This window comes from Brassica rapa, chromosome A05, assembly GCF_000309985.2.
Source record: "Brassica rapa cultivar Chiifu-401-42 chromosome A05, CAAS_Brap_v3.01, whole genome shotgun sequence".
In the NCBI taxonomy this organism is placed as follows: Eukaryota; Viridiplantae; Streptophyta; class Magnoliopsida; order Brassicales; family Brassicaceae; genus Brassica; species Brassica rapa.
In genome coordinates, this window is record NC_024799.2 from 13,316,112 (window position 1) to 13,330,757 (window position 14,646).

A 14,646-nucleotide genomic window follows, 5' to 3' on the forward strand; every position below is an offset into this window, starting at 1 on the left:
TTTATAATTTTACAAGTTAACATCGACAAATAAATAATTAACATATGGAGGTATAGTATTACAACACTAAATTATATCTATTTAATTTATACTATCTATAAATTCAGTGGATCATCTATTGTTTAAATCCAATTAGTGATAACCCAATAAAAATTTCTGATATGTCTAAAATTTAAATGATAAGATTAGAAATGAAATATAATATGATTTTCTAGCAATATGTCCATTAAATTTATTTTTAAATAAATCACACATGAATCAAGGTTGTGACTTATGTTTTAATATATAAGATGATATATATTCTAATGAGAAAAATGTGTATATGAATTTTTCGAACACAATAATGTTATATCTTACGTGTTTCTCGTCAAGCTTCAAACTGTCACATGTATTTTTATATTTTCTATATATTTATGCTTTTTAAATTGTGTTTAATTATTATACACATTAATATATGTAAACTTTGGTACAGTAGAAAATTATTTTCATGTCGAATTCTTTTTAGTTGTGATATTATACGTTGCCTTAAAAATGATTGTAGTATATTTCAAATATTAGGTGAAAAACACCTACGAACAGCTTGCTTCTCTAACATATACCAAATTTTTGTATAAGTAAAAAATATACCTATAAGATATAATCAATACATTGACGATAAATACGGATAGTTGAGCACGATTTGGGGAAAATTTTAATTTGAAGATATAGTTAATTATTTGGCAATATTTTCGTTGATATTAATTGATTAGTTAACCAAAAATAGTTATAAATACCGAAATTTGTGTACAATAATTAATTACTTGTTTTTTTTTAATGCGAACCAATTTCAGTTTAAGGTTAGAAGAATATATCCATATTATTAATGGAATATTTCGGATTTTATTATGGAATACTCCACCATCTTCATCTTCTCCAAGTGCATACTGTGGTAAAGGTGTATAAAGATGTAACATTATGTTCAAAGAAAATAATATTGACTTCGATTAAAAAAATAAGTATTGACTTGTGTGGTATAACACAACCTCAAGAAAAAGGATTAATAGATGACACGATCACGATAGTTAAAAAAGAATACCCGATCAGCAACATTTCAAATCGTGTTTGAGTGTTTGTTCATGGCCACAGCGCTGCTACTATACTAATATATATGTTTAGAGTAGTTTCAGTGATCCACTTTAAATGCATGTGCACTACGGAGAAACTTTGAGGTTTCTTGATGTTGTAAACATGTCGAAGGATCTCAGGAAAAAAAAAATAAACCAGAAGAATAAACACGAGTTAAAATCATATAGCGTTTGATATAAATGTTTTATTATAGTAGTCACGATTTATATTATATAGCAAAGTTTTATTATGTTTTAACTCATAGACATTAGCTGATTTATGCAATATGAGACTTATGTGATGTTAATATGAAATTAAATGATAGGACAACTAAATTTTATGACTTTCTAGTAGATAGTCCATTTTTTAAAAAATCACACATGAATCAAGGTTGTGACTTCTGTTTTAATATATAAGATTACCTAAATTCCCCTAATTATATGAGTGTGTTACATGGTCCATAAATTTGATACGATGATATTATTTATTGACTACAATTCGGTTAAATTGAAATTTAAACAAATCTTAACCAACATCAAAATAGTATAATATCCATTATATTTTCCATTGATATTGGTCTGAAATATATTTCATTGTTCTATATACTCTGATACAACCACTGCTTGAATATTATACAAAGATCACACTCTACTCCTCGGCTTTATAATGAATTTAGACTGATTGTAAACAATGTATAATGTTATTATACAAAAAAACCCACATTGGACTGCTTATTAATTTTGTGATTTGGATAACGCATGTTATGATCAAAATTCCAAACGAAACCATATTCAAATGATTTGTAGAATGAATGATATGATCATATTCGAACGACATAATCATAAAAATGTGTTTTACTGTGTTTCATATACAATATATACTAGTCTAAGTATTAAATTAATAAGATCGCCAAATATTAAGTTTATCATATACATTTATTTTTTGGTTAATATAAGTTTTTTTATCAATTAAATTTTGGACTTACTAATTTTTCAATTGATTTTTATGTTGTCAGCCATGTAAGTTTAATTGACACCATAATTAATTGAGATCTAAACAATCGTATTCTTTTTTAATTAGTACAGATTTAAGGTTATAATTTTTTTAATGTTTATCATTAATACAGAGGGGATATGGGAGGTAGTACGGCAATATAGAATTGGATCCCTGCCAAACTGAGGAGAAGAATGTTCGAAGAGGTTTATACCGGTTAAGTAGAATTCACGTTTTCAGGTTTAATCTGGTTTGGTACGGTTAAATTTAGATGACCGTATTAGTCAAAATCAATCGAAGGTCAAACGTCTCAGAATTTTTCTCCTTCGTGGCTCTGCCTCAACGATATTCTGATCAGCAGCAATCTCAGTCCCAAAAGCTTGAGTTCGGAATCCAATATCTGGTTCGTTTCTCTTCCTCCTTGTGTCAGAACGTTGAACAAAAAATTTGTTTTCGTATTTCTCGCTCGCGCATGTGTAACGATGCTGGGGAATTTAAGCAGATCTGTATAATGTTGGGTTCATACTTTTTGTATAATGTTTGTTGCATCGTAACAAATCGACATTGTGAATGATTCAAGTTGTTAAGTTCTTTGTGTAGATGGATGGTGGAACGCTCAACATCAAGAAATGGGTAGTGATGTATCCAGTCTACATTAACTCAAAGAAAAGTGTTGCTGAAGGAAGGAGAATCAGTTTGAGTAAAGCATGTGAGAACCCTAACTGCATTGAGATTACTGATTGTTGCAAGCATTTGAAGCTCCCTAGTGCTGTCGAGGTACATCCCTTCATCCACTAGTCTCCATGTGTTTGTGTCTGTGTCTTTGATTTTATTTTTTTATGGGTATTATTATTCTCAGATTGACAAAGCGTACCCCCGTGATTTCATGCAAGTAGGAAGAGTGAGAGTGCAGTTGAAAAGGGAGGATGGGACTTTACTCAATCCTGCTATTACTTCAAGTAAGACCACCTCAGCATCTGTATTCTTGCTTTGCTTCTTTTTTTTTTTTTTGGAGTATTACAATAGTTAACGTCTGTTCCTGTGAATCATGTGTGGATGTGTCCAGCCTTCCTGCGAATGTTGTACGTCTCCAGCTTGCTTGTTATCTATAAAGTAGTTTGCTTTTCAACACTAGTTCCTAATATAAACTTTTGAACAATATTATAATCTCATCATATTACTTGATTTAAACTTCTTTATCTGTTCAAACTATGTCAATGTCAGCACCATTTTCAACCTTTGATCCGGAGGCTCTATAAGCTATCCTCTCAGTGATCCCCCAAGATTTTCATTTATGGTCAGCGTAATTACACAAGTTGTCATATGGTTTTTACATAGCGAGCTTATGAATAAGGAAGTGCACGTTATTTTTCAAGTTGTAGCATTTGTCTGACTGTTTAGACTTCTATGTTTGTTACTGTAATTTGATATATGTTTATCTATTTCTATCTTCTCTAATTATCTGTCCAGTTCATCCTTTTATAGGTTCTTTTTTTATTTTTCTGTGATGCCATTGCATATGATGTCGGTAGACTCGGAAATACTTGTTTATTTCTTTTTTTTATTTGGCACTTTGCAACAATATTGATGTGTTTGGGATTAATACTGTTGGATCTATATAGCTAGCTAGATCTTAACACGCAGAAATGAAGGACATAAAACTATTTGTACAGATCTATTCTTCTTCAGGTGTTTTCCTGCTTCAATCCTATCATCATGTCCATGAAAGAGTGAATATTTGATATCCATCTTGCTTTCCAGCTTTTGCAAAAAATGACTCGACACTCCAAGGTGTTCTTTCAGACATATGATGTGGTCATTGTTTTGATATATGTTTGCAGGGAAGCAACTGATGCAGAAAATTGCAGATTTGGTACCTAGGCATCCAGAGAGAGTGAAGAAGCAGGAATCTCAGAAAGTGAAGAAGCAGGAACTTCAAGCCACAACTTTAACCGCTGGAACTTCTTCAAAGTCCGGCAAAGGTGGCAAGAAGAAGAGATAAAACAAGTCCTCTCTATCATTCATCTTCTCCATGTCATCAGATTCTATGGTTTTTAATTTCCAACTCGTCAGATGTAAAAGATTTTGTTCATTTCATCAATGACGAAACAAAAGAGACAGAAAACATCGTCAGCTGTTGGTTTTTGCATCATGGACGTTTGTTTAAGTCAGGGAACACTGTTTAGTTTAACTAGTCAAACAGCACGTTTAAGATCGGTGAGACGTCGTAGTACACCACTTTATAAAACATACATTATTTCATATAAGGCTATCTCCTCCAGAGTACACACACGCCACGTTACAAACGTAGTTTTTCATATTTTATCAACCCAGTGTGAGCATTATTATACAATACACTCATACAACATAACTAGTTTCTTTCTTTTCGGTCTTTCAAGAGACATCGGCGACACGTAGGTAGCCTTTCTTGGACGGAAGTTCGGCAGTCTTGAAACCCTGAGGAAACAACTTCTTAGCCTCTTCGTCTGACACAGCTGGTGAGATAACAACCGGTTCATCTGGTTTCCAGTTAACCGGAGTGGCAATCTTGTTCTTATGTTTGGCCGCCATCAACAACGAGTCTAAAGCCCTCAGCACTTCGTCCATGTTACGTCCCGTGGTGGACGGATACAGGAAACTCAACTTTATCTATAAAAAAATTCATAATTAATCATATATACATGCAAAAATACATGAGAATGAAATTATGACATATGATCATTTACCTTGCAATCAGGACCAACTATATGAAGGGCACGAGAGGGACCGTTCTCAATAGGATCAACCATGTTAAGCTGAGGGATGATCTCTTTGTTCGGATCAGCGATTATTGGGTATGTCACTTTGCTTCCAGGCTATATCAATTTTATAAGCCACAATAAAAGAAGAACACAATGTTAGTTGCAATTAATCAAAACGAGAACGTAACAGGTATGTCAAAATGTTAACTAGTTTTACATTATATGCATCATGCATGCATGAAATTAAATCTTACAGTAAATGCCTCAATGTCGGGGATCCAATCTTTGTGCGACTGTATGTCGTCACAAGACAAACCAAGGAGCTTCACACCTCTCTGCTCGAACTCATGAGCGTATTTTCCCATCGCACCAAGCTCGGTTGTGCATACGGGTGTGAAATCCCCTTGGAGTCCATTGGTCAATAAGGAGAGTAAATAAATTGGAGATGCTTCAAATATTTTGATCAATTTAAGGAAAAAAACGAAACTTGACTGGGTTAGTCAAGATATAAGGATGTTCTTATATACCAGGGTGAGAGAAGAGGACGGTCCAAGAATCGGCGAAGTAGTCATGGAGCTTGAAGTTCTTGTGTGTCGTCTCCACCTCTAGGTTTGGTACCGTGTCTCCTAGTGTGATCCCTGGCATTATTTTCTTGTTATCGAAATGAAAATGTATGTATTGATGGATAAAGCTGAGCTGATCGATGTTCGGTTAAATAGAGATCATACAAACTTATAGGTGCAGAAATCAAAGTCAGAGAAAGAGAATCTTGATATTCAAAGGGGATGCATGCAAAAAAATGTCACGTGGCGTTCTTAAAACTTGGCTTTGCGCCACGTATGGACGTGTCTTGTATGATCTTCGAATAAAACAACACTACATTTCGAGAAAATTTCAAAAGCGGACGATTCATTTCTAGAGACTCAAATATTAGTATCATTTGTACTCGATCTTATATAACCGACAAAAGTTTGAGTTTACAGTTCCATTTGGGCCGAGATCAACGTTAGTGGACCCATGGACAAAGTTCTAAAAATCGGCGTCGTTAGATGGAAAAGATAAGATCCTTCGACTTGAAGAATTACAAGTGCTGAAGCGTATTCAAATAACGACAATAGTAAGCAGCGGCTTTAAACGAACTAGGGATATTACCTCCGTCCAAGAGTTATAGACAAAATTTTTGTTTCATCTCAATATTTACTAGGCTTATTATAGTTGTGAATTTTACATTTTAGTTATTTTTCAAGTTTTTTTTTATTATTATAGGGTTAGAGTTGTAATGATGAACTGTGTATGTAATGTTCACCACTTATGAAGAATAAAACTGTGTTAGTAATGGAGAAAATCGCATAAAAAACCTTGAAAGTGTCACTTACTATCACTTTAAACCTTGAAACTTTTTCACAAACACTTTTAACCTTTAAAGTGACATTTTATCATAAAAAAACTCCAAAGAAAAAAAATGACCGGCTGAACAGATCAAAAAGTTTTTTTTTCAAAAAATAATTGTTTAATTAATAAATAAACAAAAAAATTAATAAAAATAGAAAACATTTAGCAAAAACTCATAAATTAAAAAAATGAGAAAAATAAATAAAGATTTAAAAACTTAAATAAAAATAACAAAAAATTCAAAAAAATAAATAAGATCAAATTAAAATAGAGAAAAATAAAGAAAAATCATTAATTTCCAAAAAAAAATGAAAATTCAAAAAAAAATTCATTTTCAAATATTTTTTTGATCAACATTCATTTTCAAATATAATGTCAGAAATTATCATTGGAGATATGCCAAAAACCGTCATTTCCGACATATCTCCAATGACGGTTTTTGGCATATCTCTAATGATAATTTCCGACATTATATTTGAAAATAAAAAAAAACTTTTTTGATTTTTCAATTTTTTCCAATTTATTTTTTTCTATATTTTAATTTGATCTTATTTATTTTTGAATTTTTAGTTATTTTTGAATTTAATTTTCTAAATCATTATTTATTTTTCTTACTTTTGTTTTAATTTATGAGTTTTTTGTTAAATTTTTCGATTTTTATTATAGTTCGTGTTGTTTACTGTATCACTGAGACTTATTTTTTATTTATCTTTTTAATGTGTTTCTTGTACTGTTGATAGTACATAAATTATATTAAAATTGTTAAAAGTATCTTTTGTTTCTGGATATTTTTTCTCCAGTTTAGTTGTGTAAGTTGTGTGTATTAAGAAATAATTTTTATTATCATTATTATGTTTGTTATATGTTTTTTTTTTAAAACTTGTTGCTCTTACCGGACCTTTAAAACAAATACATGAAGACTTGTAGAAATAACTATAAAATGAGTGATAGTTTTTAGTATTTGGAATTTAATGAGTTTTAAACGAATATGTATTTCTCATAAGAAGACAATAGCATTGGCCTGTTGCATTGGACATGTAAGCTATTTTAATAAGACAAGAAGAGTGAGCAGGTGAAACTGTTGTTGCCGCCTTTGTGTCTGACGGGATTGTCTCTTGTATCTTCTGTTGTGACTGTATTTGTTTATCTTTTATTTGATGGATAATATGTAAATAAAAATCATTATTAGTTATATTTATCAGAGTTCATAACTTACTCTGCTTTTTTTTGTTTAAGTAATTTCATTGATCTTGGTTGTCGTCTTCGTCTTCTTCATTGCGAAAGTAAGTTTTTAAATTGTTAAATAGCTGGCCATGTAGTTTGTATTTGTTTAGCTGACTCGATGTATGTGTTGTTGCGAAAGTAAGTTTGTAAATTGTTAAATAGCTGGTCGTGTAGTTTGTATTTGTTTAGCTGACTCGATGTATGTAACGTTGAGTTTTAGTTGAGGTGATTGGTTTGGTATATTTGTTTTGAAGTATATTTCTAAGATTGGACAAAAAAGAGAGGTGATCATTAATGATTGTCTTTTTTGGAATTCTAGTTTTTGGTGTTTTGATTGTTTGGGTTGTTGTGGTTTCTTTTAATCTGTAAAATTAAGGCTTGTGTAAAATTAGTTTGATAAGTAAGGGAGATAAATAGACGACCACAGAATTTGGGTAGGAAATATTTTTGATTATTGATGTTAGCACAATATAGATAATAATATAATTGTGTGTTGATTGTTTCTTACAGATCAATGAGAAGACAAATAACGACTCGAGTTGTTTCTTTGCTAAAGGTCAGAGCCTTGCACAGAACGGATTTTTCCAACCGCATCTGCGAGTTTTAATATTAGTTATGATAAGAATATCTTCAATGGTACACTATAATTTTCTCTATATTTCACTCTAAAATAGAGTAACTCTATTATAGAGTTGGATTTACTTCAATGGTTCACTCTATAATAGAGTAATCTTTTTTTTTACTCCAAATATAGAGTGAAAATACAAGAATACTCTATATTTAACTCTACTAGAGTTTTTAACCGCGCTACGCGCGGATAAGATATTATATGTATTTCTCAATTCTAAAAAAATAATGTATAATATTATATTACATTATTTAAAGAATATAAAATAAGACTACATAACATAAATATATTTTTTAATTTTCTTTGTGAAAATCATTATGTTGTTTGATTGTTGTACTGATTCATATATTTGCATAGATATCTGTGATAGATGAATAACTATATTTTTATTATCAGTAAATAACATATATTTATTATATAATATAAAAAATGAAATTATTTACTTTTTAAACAAACTTGTCTCATGTTGGGGATTCGGTTATAGACATATCATATTCGAAGGAGACATTTTTACAGTTATCAATCTTCTTAACAATCAGGAAACAAATCGGAATATCAAAACAATATCTCATACGATCTTTTTGTGGAATAACTGCTCTGAAGAAATTGAATTTAGGCATAAAAAAGGACTGGAAATGGATGTGCAAATGTGTTATATAAGTCAGCTTTACAAAGTACTATTCATAGTTCATATATCATTTATGTTCATCCTATTTTTTTGTCCATACTTTCCTAAACATCTTAAAATAACTGATGCTAATTAATAATAAACTTTTAGCTGGCAAAAAAAAAAAACAAATTTGTCTAATTATCGCTTAATTTGTCTAATTATCGCTTAATTTGTCTAACTGATTTATGTATTTCTCAATTCTAAGAAAATAATATATAATATTATATCACATTATTTAAAGAATATAAAATAAGACTACATAACATAAATATATTTTTAAAATTTTCTTTGTGGAAATCATTATGTTGTTTGATTGTTGTACTTGACTCACATATTTACTTAGATATTTGTGATAGATGAATAACTATATTTTTATTATCAGTAAATAATATATATTTATTATATAATATAAGAAAAATAAAATTATTTAATTTTTAAACAACCTTGTCTCATGTTGGGGACTCGGTTATAGACATATCATATTCGAAGAAGATATGTTACAGTTATCAATCTTCTTAAAAGTAAAGAAACAAATTTGAATATCAAAACAATATCTCATACGATCTCTTCGTGGAATAACTGCTCTAAAGTAATTAAATTTAGGCATCAAAAAGGACTGGAAATAGATGTGCAGATATGTTATCTAAATCAGCTTTAAAAAGTACTATTCATAGTTCATATATCATTTATGTCAATCCTATTTTTTGTCCATCCTTTCTTAAATATCTTGAAATAATTGATGATAATTAATAAAATATTTTAAAAAATCAAATTTGTCTAATTATCGCTAAAATATTTTGTTAATATTGTCTAAGGAGCTTTCAAGTGATATTAGTTTAATTTTTGTTAGTTGTTTTGTTAATTTTTAGAGTTTTTTGTATTTAAGATTTTTTCCATATTAAGCTTATATTTTTTCACTGAATCGATATATATATATATATATATGTCATAAAAATTACCATCAAATCAGTTTTACTTATTTATTATTTTGTTTTTAATGAAAATACACCTTTAAATAATTTAATTTAAAATAAAATTATATATTAATTTGTTTTTTTAACAATTTGATTGATTTAATTAATTTGCTTTGGTGGATAACTTAAAAAGTTTTCATATGAATCGGGGAAAGCAATCTTATGTTGTTATATTATATTTATTTGTGTATCTAGAATCTATATATAATGCTAGTGTAATACAGAAAGAACATTATTTTTTGTAACTTCAAAAAGATACATTATTACAATTTGAAATTAATCAAAATTTAATAAAATGGTAATTAAATATTTGTAAATCTAATTGTTTTTTTAACTTGTTTAGTTGGATTCTCATGAAAAGAAATCGATAGGTTAAACAAATTTTTCAAAATTTGTTGTGTTATTGTTTTGTCTATAAATTACAAAATTTCTTGAATTGATATATTTAATTATTGCACCTTTAAATAATATTTTATTAAGACATTAAAGAACTATGTTTTGAGTTGTTTTGTCAAAATTGTACAAAAATCTATGCTTTTTCATATTTTTCACGAAAATTTATATGTTAAACTTACTTTTGCAAAATTCTTAACTTTGTCACGAAAACAAAAATCTATGATTTTTCATATTTGTCAATGTTCTCACACTTTCTAAGAATATATTAGCTTAGTCGCTTACTTATTTTTTTTTACAAAACAAAGTATCGGAGTCTTGAAAGTTGAATTCATATTATTGTAATTGTACATAAGAGTTTGTGATTACATACTTAGTGATTCTTGTATATGTGTTCAAGAAAGTTTCAATGACTTAGTGGTAACTGCCCTATATTTATGTCATAATAACCCGGGTTTGATCCTTTCCTTCGCATTGTTTTTTTATTTATTACGAAAAAATAAATGAGAAGACGTGGTAATTTCGGACTCTCTGGTTGATTTTTCTATCCTACGTGGACACCCTCTCCATGGCTTATATTTATTGAATTGATATATTTAATTATTGCACCCTTAAATAATATTTTATTAAGACATTAAAGAACTATGTTTTGAGTTGTTTTGTCAAAATTGTATAAAAATCTATGCTTTTCCATATTTGTCACGAAAATTTATATGTTAAACTTACTTTTACAAAATTCTTAACTTTGTCACGAAAACAAAATCTATGATTTTTCATATTTGTCAATGTTCTCACATTTTCAAAGAATATATTAGTTTAGTCACTTACTTATTTTTTTTTACAAAACAAAGTATCGGAGTCTTGAAAGTTGAATTCATATTATTGTAATTGTACATAAGAGTTTGTGATTACATACTTAGTGATTCTTGTATATGTGTTCAAGAAAGTTTCAATGGCTTAGTGGTAACTGCTCTATATTAATGTCATAATAACCCGGGTTCGATCCTTTCTTTCGCATTGTTTTTTCATTTTTTACGAAATGATAAATAAGATGACGTGATAATTTCGGGCTCTCTGATTGGTTGATTTTTCTATCCTACGTGGACACCTTCTCCATGACTTATATTTGTCTTTTAGTATAGTATAGACTATAGAGTAACTCTATTATAGAGTGAACCATTGGAGCAAATCCAACTCTATAATAGAGTTACTCTATTTTAGAGTGAAATATAGAGAAAATTATAGTGTGCCATTGGAGATGTCCTAACAAAACATATTATAAACTCATATGCAATATGATAATATACCTAGGAGTTCTAGGTTTGTGTTCGTAATCACTTGGAAATTTTCAAACAATCTAATTATGATTGGAGATTGATCTCAGGAGCACCCGTGATGATTTCATCAATAATAGTTAGTGAGATGAAACGAATGAGGAATGGATGATCAATTATCTTGTACATGCTTGAGCACCTAGCAACCTCAAAACGACTGACTTTCACAATGGAACCGGCTTTCAAAGATGACATGTAATGATTAGCACGTCCGGAGGGAATAAACCCATGAATCACGGAATCTGCAAATAATATTATTTAACAAAGAATCAGAAAATCAATTAAAAACAATTTTATTAAATAAGTGTGATAAATCAAAGATTAACTTACCTTTTCATCAAGGAAGAGAACCGTGATTCCCATAAACTCACTATCTTTCTTGAAGTTCAGGGAATTCCATAAGCGAGGAGGTTAGAGGTTATACTCTGCCTACTACGACTAACACAGAAAGACTCGAAGGTTGAGTGACGGATGCCGGGAATGCCGGTTTGAGAAACTGGAGAAGAAGGGAGACATTTTCTAGAAGATCGTTAAAGCTAAGATGAATCAATGAGTTTGGTGGAGATGCAGATTGGGTTCATCAAAGATGAGAATCATAAATATATGGTTTAAAGAAAGGCTACAAATCAGGAACATTTAAGATCAAGCGATTTAAGATGGGGAAATGAAGAGTTCACCGGTGGAAAAATAGATTACGAACAAACACACATCGCAACTTTGTAACTCAGACTTGTCTAAGACAATGATGAAAAAAACCCTAACTCATGTAAACGAAGACAGTTTACAATATAGAAAAACTATAATTGTTGTTTTTTTCATATAACGTGATGAATCTCATTTAAAAAATGAAACTCATAATACACTCGTAGGCCCGGCCCACAGAGAAAACCGAAGAAGCAAAGGTTTCCGACCTTCATAAATATATATTAGTTTCGGTCATCAATATACAAAGTATCCTTTAGTTTAGTGGTATAAATATTGGTGTTTATATCACAATAACCCCGGTTCGAGCCACAGGCTTGACACTTTTTCACACTTTTTAAAAGTAGGACCCACTTACCTGCTGACGTGGCAGCTTAGGAATGAGGCAACTGCCTCATTATATTATAGATTATTATCTAAATAGATTACGAACAGACACACATTGCAACTTTGTAACTCAGACTTGTCTAAGACAATGATGAAAAGAACCTTAACTCATGTAAACGAAGACAGTTTACAATATGGAAAAACTATAATTGTTGTTTTTTTCATATAACGTGATGAGCCTCATTTAAAAATGAAACTCATAATACACTCGTAGGCCCGACCCACAGAGAAAACCGAAGAAGCAAAGGTTTTGTGACCTTCATAAAATATATTTGTTTCGGCCATCAATGTACAAAATATCCTTTAGTTTAGTGGTATAAATATTGGTGTTTATATCTCAATAACTCCGGTTCGAACCACATGCTTAACATTTTTTCACATTTTTTAAAAGTGGGACCCACTTACCTGCTGACATGGCAGCTTAGGAACGAGGCAAGTGCCTCATTATATTATAGATTACTAGGGTCGGTCCGTCCTACGGGCGGGATATACTTTAATTGTGATCTATGATTATTAAATTTTGTACGATTTTATGATTTGTGTTTCAAGTTTGCATTTGCAAGAAATGTATATGATAATGATTTTTGTCTTTTAGAATGTTTTATGTGAGGAGAAATTATATGGGGCAATTTTCAATAATAGCACCTTTTGAAGTTTATGTCTCAAAAATAGCACTAGAAGGAAAAAATCACAAAAATGACATTCATTAAAGGATAAAATATCCCTAATACCCTTGGTTTAAAATTAAATAAACAAACAAAAATAAATAGAATAAAAATAAAAAAAATAAAAAAAGAATTTTTTTTTATAGTTTCAGATTATAGTTTTCAGATTCGAAATTTTTATAATTTTTTTTTGAAATTTTTTTTTTCGAATTTTTCTTTTCAAATTTTCTTTTTATAATTTAAAAATACTTTTTGAAACTGTTTTTAAAATTTTTTATTTTTTATTTTAGTATTTATTTTTTATAAAATTTTAAACTCTAATTCCAAAACCCACCCCTTAACTCTAAACCCTAATGTTTGGATTAATTAACCCAAGGGGTATAAGTGTATATTTACCTCTTTAATGAAACCTATTTTTGTGACTTTGAGCCTTGAGTGCTACTTTGGGAACAAAAACTTGGTTTGGTGCTATCCTAGTCTTTTTCTCAATTATATGTGATAAGATATATTTTGCTTGTTTACGATTGTTGTTTATATGATATGTCAGTTTGCTATATATATCATTTATATCATGTGTTTGTTTATTACTTTTTTATAGGGATATTATGTCAAATAACATTTTTTAAGTTTTTGTCACAAAATAGCCTTTCATAAAAAAAATTACCAAAATAGTTTTTTTTTTTATTTTGAAAATTTTAATATTTATTTTTTATTTTTAAAAATTTGAAATCATATCCTCAAATTTCCACCCATTAATTCTAAAACTAAGTCTAGATTAGTTAAACTTATGGTATAAATGTATTTTGCCCTTTAATAAAAATTTTGGCCATTATTTTCCGTTAGGGCTGTTTTTATATCAAAATTTTTTTTAAAAAACTATCTTAGGGAGTTTTCTTTCTTATATGTTATTTAATGTATACTATATTTTATATAATATATTTTATTAAAATTATAATAGGTAAAGCTAATATCAAATAATCACTGTTTATAGTAAAACTAAATTATCTCTTATTTAAAAAATATATTTCATACCAAATAAAAAAAAACTTTCTAAAACACTGTTTATGAGCTTATTGGGTTTTACAGTTTGATAGTGCCACATGAGATACGCCGCTTCTTCATTTATTTGAACCGTTTGTAATTTTAAATTGGTTTAGACCATTAAACAAAACTAAAAAAAAGGACCAAAAATACAAAACTAAACCTAATCTAAAAGCCGTCGTCTTCTTGTTGAACTCTCCACCGCTGGCAAACTTGAGCGTCCTGCCTCCTCCTCCGCCTTTTCATCCCGCCTCTTCCGCCGTCTGCTCGTCCAGCTTCCTCCACCTCGCTTCCTCCACCTCGTGAAGCTTCTTCACCGTCCTCCTCCATCAAGCTTCTCTGCGTCCTCCAACTTTCTTTACCAAGACAAAAACAAATCGAAATCAAAACTCATACAC

The 14,646-nt window shown here is 29.7% G+C and overlaps 3 protein-coding genes across 3 annotated transcripts in view; 1 reads left to right on the forward strand and 2 right to left on the reverse strand.

Annotated features, from left to right (window-relative positions):
• Positions 1 to 184: 184 nt before the first annotated feature.
• LOC103868692 (signal recognition particle 19 kDa protein) lies at positions 185 to 4,233 on the forward strand. Its single transcript, XM_009146774.3, has 4 exons — positions 185 to 2,500; positions 2,698 to 2,874; positions 2,957 to 3,056; positions 3,939 to 4,233. The coding sequence occupies exons 1-4, from the start codon at positions 2,369 to 2,371 to the stop codon at positions 4,097 to 4,099; spliced, it is 570 nt and encodes a 189-aa protein (XP_009145022.3). The 5' UTR covers positions 185 to 2,368; the 3' UTR covers positions 4,100 to 4,233.
• A 162-nt stretch (positions 4,234 to 4,395) lies between these two features.
• LOC103868693 (1-Cys peroxiredoxin PER1) lies at positions 4,396 to 5,578 on the reverse strand. The gene is made up of 4 exons (XM_009146775.3): positions 5,366 to 5,578; positions 5,093 to 5,241; positions 4,824 to 4,952; positions 4,396 to 4,746 (listed from the first exon to the last, which is right to left on the reverse strand). Exons 1-4 carry the CDS (start codon positions 5,481 to 5,483, stop codon positions 4,492 to 4,494), a joined length of 651 nt encoding a protein of 216 aa, XP_009145023.1. The 5' UTR covers positions 5,484 to 5,578; the 3' UTR covers positions 4,396 to 4,491.
• An 8,617-nt stretch (positions 5,579 to 14,195) lies between these two features.
• Positions 14,196 to 14,646, reverse strand: part of LOC103868699 (gibberellin 2-beta-dioxygenase 4) — a 36,792-nt gene continuing 36,341 nt past the window's right edge. The window contains exon 6 of the mRNA XM_033292076.1: positions 14,196 to 14,604. The gene's annotated coding sequence lies outside the window, so the exon portion shown is untranslated. The remainder of the gene's footprint in view (positions 14,605 to 14,646) is intronic.